Here is a 6,000-nt window from a genome sequence, read left to right as displayed (position 1 = left end):
CCAAGTCCTTGAGACTCTAGTTCCTCAGCTTAGCACTGATGGGATTCCGAGGATCAAGGTTAGGGTCTCGTTAAAACAAAGTCTTCAGCTAACCATCCAACGGAATAGAATAAGTATTAACGATCCAAAAGGGAACTAAACAGTACTAAACACTGATTTCCAACTGCCACGAAAAAGAAGGTGAAGTGAAACGAAGCGAAACAAAGTCTCCTATAAAGAAATTTCACACCAAATCGTTAGCTAATTTCCCCACTTACAATTAATTTTAATTCTTCCACGATTGTGCTACAGGTTTATAAACATCTTGTACCATTCTTTATTTAAAGCCATTTATTTATTTTAACTAATTGCTTTTTCAAATTCGGTCACCTCACAAAATGATCTGCTTTCAACAGCAGCGTTCGTAGGAGTCGGATCCACTCCGAAATATCTGGTTTGTTTATCGGTGCGCGAAGATAGGTGATTCGACGGGTGGAATTATCGAAGCGGCCCGGATGTCTCATTACGATCATTTTCCAATAGCGCCGCTTTTCCGGCCTGTCATAGCGGGCTACATAAGTTTTAGGCGTTGGTGTGGGGCATCGATTCCCATCGATATCTGCGCCACGCGAACGACACCACTGGCACTTTTGATGGCCACTTCGGCTCCGGAAATAGGGAATAATGTGTTCGACAGTGTCTCGAAATAGAGTGACGCCGGGCGAATTCAGAGTGTGCCCTTGACACCACCGAAAGAGTCAATTTCCCTCGTCAGGGACTTCCCCGGTGTGACGCTTTCAACGACCGGCCCATATTTAAGGATTCCACCACCACAGCCCGCGGAAGTAGAACTCGAAGCGCCGTTTGAAAGCCGCGTTTCCGATCGCGGCTGAGAGGGACAGGTGCTTTAAATGGATAATTTCGATATAAATATTCTCGTCCTGTCATACGTGTACCAAATATTGTAAACGGAATATTTTTGGAATTCTGATTCCAGTGGGAAACGATATTTCAAATATGTATTTGGAACATATTTTAATAAGCAGTCATGTTGAAATTTTTGGAGGAATTTTGGGAAATTTTGAAACATTTTCAATAAATCAGTCCAGTTAAATGCAATTTTTATATGATTTTGATACACAATTTCTTCTTTTGTACGTATTATTAACATTATTTTTTATATACTAAATACAAGGTGTCAAAATAAATCTAGAGCAAATAAAAATTTTGTCGTAAGGGACTTTATTTCCGAGGTAATCAAGTCCGGAAGTTTGCTTCGCATTGCATAGCCTTGGTATATGGAGGAAGTGGAAATGATAAGTTATGAACAGACATATTAGACTTTGACGAATAATAAGTTTGAGAAACGATAAGTTCCACAAAGTCATGTTATACTATATAATATAAAGTTATTCTACATTCTCCACTTACTTCTTCATATAGACGAATTCTCCTTCCAGTTGTGCCACGATTTAATGAACACCCTGTGCATCGAACACAATTATGAACGAGATCTTCTGGTAAGATGTTGGGAATTATAAAACTTTAAGTAATTCAGTGCTTAGAGTTTGTTGTTGAGCCTCGATTCTCGTGCGACGAAAACTAGCACACTTGTGACCTAAAATTTAAAGGTTTCCTTAAAGGTTTCGTTAAAGACATTTACAATCGTTTAAACTTTCTCAACGAGCAATCTACTGTTTCTTACTCTAACTGGCTATAGAGTTCAAGTTTAAAACAATGTCCCTGAAGCTCTTGTATTCAAAAGTGTTACAAATCGTTCGACGACTACAGCAAATTACACGATACAAAACATTGCAACAGTGCAAGCTGTCAATAACAACAAAAACTGATAGACACGAGTATTGCCATTTAACATATCAGCATTAAACACTGACCTGTGAATAAATATTGACAATTTTAGTTTTACCAATTTATTCGATATTTCTTTACGGTGTGATAGGTAGTATAATAAAATATTGATTTATATTCTGACTATAGTTAATTGTTATACTAACTATTTTTATTCAATATTATCTTTATACATCTAAACTGATACTAAACTGTTATCATAGTTTATTTCAATTACATCGCTTCCTAAAGATGTCTAAAGACATCCTAGGTCAATAACGTTCAGATTATGGAAAACGTCTCACGATATTCCCATTCATTAATTCGTTAAGAAAGCAAATCACCGATTACTTTAACGGGCGTTTATTTGTCATACGATTATGCGCGATTTTTCATCTAATCGACAAAATGTAGTAGCGAACCAAAATGAAAATTCCGAACGTGAGTGGTTGCTAGGGGGTGGGGATAGGGTGCAAGCCTGTTAACTGAACCGTTAACCCAATTTTTGTATGGCACGTGTAGAACGTGGTCCTCGATGGTGTCACATGGTCCGGAAAACGTCGTGTGAAGGAAAATAAAAAGGAGGAAAAGGGGATGTTGCGTATATCGTAGCGTAGTCGAGCGAAAAATGGCGTTCGCAAGCGATCGATCGCCAGTCGCAGCCGTAGTTCGCCACAGATGGCGGGACTACGCGGAAATGTTTGCCCGTTTCACGGAAAAGAACACCGATAGTAGTGAGTCATGAAGCAATGACATCGAAAGCGACGCTGCACTGCCGTACGCGGCGAGTTTTACGCGGGCGGAAATGATATTCAAACCGGAATCGAATGAATTTATCATTTTTGTTTACTCTTTTGTGTCAGCTTCAAATTTTTGTTATTAACGTCTTCTTATCATTCCTTCTTATAAAATTAATTCAGAATTATAATGAAATAAAATGAAATTTTAGTTGTCGATCAAATTTGGCACATCGAAACGGGAATTGGTATTAACAATGTTATTCTTTCCCTTGATGTCATGTAATTCGCTATATTATGAATGGTTTTTTGGTAGTGAAGATACTGAAATTTGAAAATTTTCTCAAATAAAAAAAGAATATGACCATTTTTGAACTTGATTTAACAATTTAATGAGGAATGTAAAGAATAGTAAATCGATATTCAATTCAGTTTAATGATATTTGACAATAATCAAATTTATAATCAATTCATCATTGAATCATTATTACAGAAATATAAATAATATCAATATCTCTGTACTAATATATAAATAAACCATAATACTAATATTCATAATGTAATAACGTTGCATTATCATGAATACGCTACGAAAATAGCAATAAATTAATTTCGTATCAAATCCCGTATCAAATCCCGTATCAAATACCATCTCTTTTCGATGTCAACTCTACCAAGTAACAAATGATCGAAAAACCTCTTTCAAAATTCAATTAAAAAAAACTACGGAACACAGCTACAAAATTATCTCTAAAACACATACAAGTCTCATATAAACACAGCAATCCAATCACCCCTCAAATTAAGCAACAGAAAATAATTTTCCATTCAACATTATCAATAAAAATTCACCTTGATCAGACAACAAGATCATTAGTCAAAGAACACAACCCAGACGTGTCACACCTGCACTACTCCAACCACTTATCGAACCAACGGTTATTACCTATTAAAAACCGACGTCCCATTCACCGTTCCCAAGAAAAACATTTCGTATCAAACAATGACCAAGAACCGCCTAAAAATTGATTCCATGTCGCAATGGTGGCGCCTCGGGGAGGGTGGTCGAAAGCTGGAAAGAGAGAGCGTCAGGTGGTGGGAGACAAAAGAGGACGTCGAGGAGGGAGTACCTGAGGGTTGCATAGAGGGAGCGAGTTCAGTTCAGGCGCACGGGTCCTCGGTTAAGGACGCGACGGTCCTGCTAATCGGGACACCATGCCAGGCGGCGCGGGGTCCCCGATCAATCTCCTCGGCCATCGTGCATCGACCACTTCCAGCGAGTGCGCGAACAGTGACGAGGATGAGAGGACGACGGGCACCTTACCAAGCATGATGACGACCGTCCTCGCGGGCGACGGACTCAGACGGAGAAAGGTCATCCACGCGGCCAAAGAAACCCTCGACAAGGGTGAGTCTGCAGCCACCTTTCGCTCCCTCTCTCTCACCCTTTCGCAGTACCCCCATAACACCGTTCGATGGAGCGAACATAGTGACTCTTCTCGTGGACACAACGCCGTCCTAACCGGAAGCTCTGGGCATCGTAGGTTCATTGGGTTGATTATGTCTCATGCGCCAACCCCTAGATGCAGGTGCCTTATGATCATCAGAGAAGACGCTAGAGAAATCGTAGAATAATTTTCTACCGAAGGTAAAGGAGTGTTTCAGTCAGTGAGACAGTTGGAGGAAGAAAGGTCTCTGAGCTGACTCAGGGCCGTAGGAACTGTCTCCATTTGGATTTGGCTGAGATGTCGTTTTGAGAGTCTGTGTCGATGAAATTGACATGAATTGAAGACAACAAAGACTAGATAACGTGCAGCCTTGTTTGGTCTAGCTTTGTGAATGATTGTCAGTGGCTCTTGAGGAGACAAGTGAACATTTATTTTCGAAACAGATTTTCGTATTTTGATAGTTCCCTGTCTGTTGATTGTAGATTTGTACAATGGATGGTTGTGGGAGTTAAAATGAGTGACGATGTGGGCCCATTGGATACGGCCCTGCGATGACTAGCTTTCCGCGCAGTAAAAATTATTTTGGTTTTCAATCTGCGGATGGTTTAAGGTTTAACGGGTTGTTTGGAATGGATTAGGGAATGCCATGGTGTTTGTTTCGTTTTGGCTACCACTGGTCGGTATTTATTTTCCTTAATCTTTAGTAGCTTCCTTTCACTCCCATCCCGTTGTCGGTCTGTTATTATGTAAGCTAGTGCGAAGAGACTATAGTAGCGACCCTCTTGTGCAATCTCGGCTGCATCCTCAGTGATAAACATTGAATCAAACCTCCCCCAAATATCGGACCGCTGTGTGACTCTCTCGCGCTCGTGTCTCGACGACTCTCTTCGCGGATTTTTCGTGAATTAGTGGAAATGGAGATGCACAGTGCACCAACGAGCAATGAACTATACCTTTGATTGGATTGCAATGGACGATGATTAAGAAATGAATCGTTCCAGTACACTTTTACTGATAATAAACACTGTGCTTCACGTATCAGGAAATTTTTAAATTTTTATCAAAGTTTCTGTATATGTTACAGAATCGTGTAATGTGTTTAAAAAAGAATTATTATGATTTATTATTATTTATTATGATTTACTATGACATTATTTTTTTTATAAATCATACTATTAAGTTAAAGATTATTTAATTTTATTGTTCTATATTTTATATGTGTACATAAACATTCAATATAAAGTTATTGAAAATTAACGTTTTGTTTCCGGGAGAATGGCCTTGAGATTGTTGTGGATAAGCGTGTTTACATGTCCAGTAATCAATGAATATCACGTTTCACTTGTTTTATTCATTCACCATACAACGATAAGTTAATTTATTACCTATCTCATTTACGAAATATAAATAGCATTTAGTAACTGATTCATACAAATTTTATGTCTCAAGACAGAAATAATATATTCTTATATTGTTTTTTATATTTGTTAGTTTATGTTATTTCAACAGTGACCTATCATAAAAACGCTTTTCACCGACTTCATAATACAGTAACTGATAAAATCATTACTAACTCAAATTTTATTAACAATCTGTTAGAATAATATTAACAATATTAAATGTAAATTCATATTATACTTAAGAATACTGATTATATTCGAATATTGTTAAAAAGAATAATCTAAACCATTATGTCTATGATGTCTGGAAGAAATCGCCATGTTTGTGGAATGTAGTCCCAGGTATGACGTTTTCAAACAAATTATGTGATTTAAATCCTTCTGTGGATAAATGAAACAAACCACCGGCAACCAGCTTTGGAATCACCCGGTTTTGAGCAGCTTTTGGTTTTAGGAAAACAAAGAAATTACCAACCGCGCGAGTGTTATAAATCCGTCGTTCGAACGGATACTAAAAATACGAACTTAACCCTTTTATGTTGACAAGCAAAATGTCTGCATTTATCCAAATTTTAATATTACAGTATT

The 6,000-nt window shown here is 37.9% G+C and overlaps 1 protein-coding gene and 1 long non-coding RNA gene across 6 annotated transcripts in view; one reads left to right on the top strand and one right to left on the bottom strand.

Annotated features, from left to right (window-relative positions):
• Positions 1 to 787: 787 nt before the first annotated feature.
• LOC143174745 (uncharacterized) lies at positions 788 to 3,577 on the bottom strand. The gene is made up of 3 exons (XR_012999043.1): positions 3,417 to 3,577; positions 1,411 to 1,597; positions 788 to 884 (listed from the first exon to the last, which is right to left on the bottom strand). It is a non-coding gene; the product is annotated as an uncharacterized LOC143174745 (long non-coding RNA).
• A 106-nt stretch (positions 3,578 to 3,683) lies between these two features.
• wwk (anoctamin 8 white walker) overlaps positions 3,684 to 6,000 on the top strand; it is a 51,412-nt gene continuing 49,095 nt past the window's right edge. For 2 of the 5 annotated variants that reach the window (XM_031970820.2, XM_031970817.2), the window contains exon 1: positions 3,689 to 3,972. In XM_031970820.2, the coding sequence (XP_031826680.1) occupies positions 3,780 to 3,972 (193 nt within the window). In that variant the 5' untranslated portion in view covers positions 3,689 to 3,779. Of the gene's footprint in view, positions 3,973 to 6,000 lie in introns of all 5 variants that reach the window. The other 3 variants (XM_031970818.2, XM_031970815.2, XM_031970819.2) reach the window with 3 other exon arrangements.

This window comes from Nomia melanderi, chromosome 7 (assembly GCF_051020985.1).
Source record: "Nomia melanderi isolate GNS246 chromosome 7, iyNomMela1, whole genome shotgun sequence".
Lineage (NCBI taxonomy): Eukaryota > Metazoa > Arthropoda > Insecta > Hymenoptera > Halictidae > Nomia > Nomia melanderi.
This window is presented reverse-complemented; position numbering and strand designations above follow the sequence as displayed.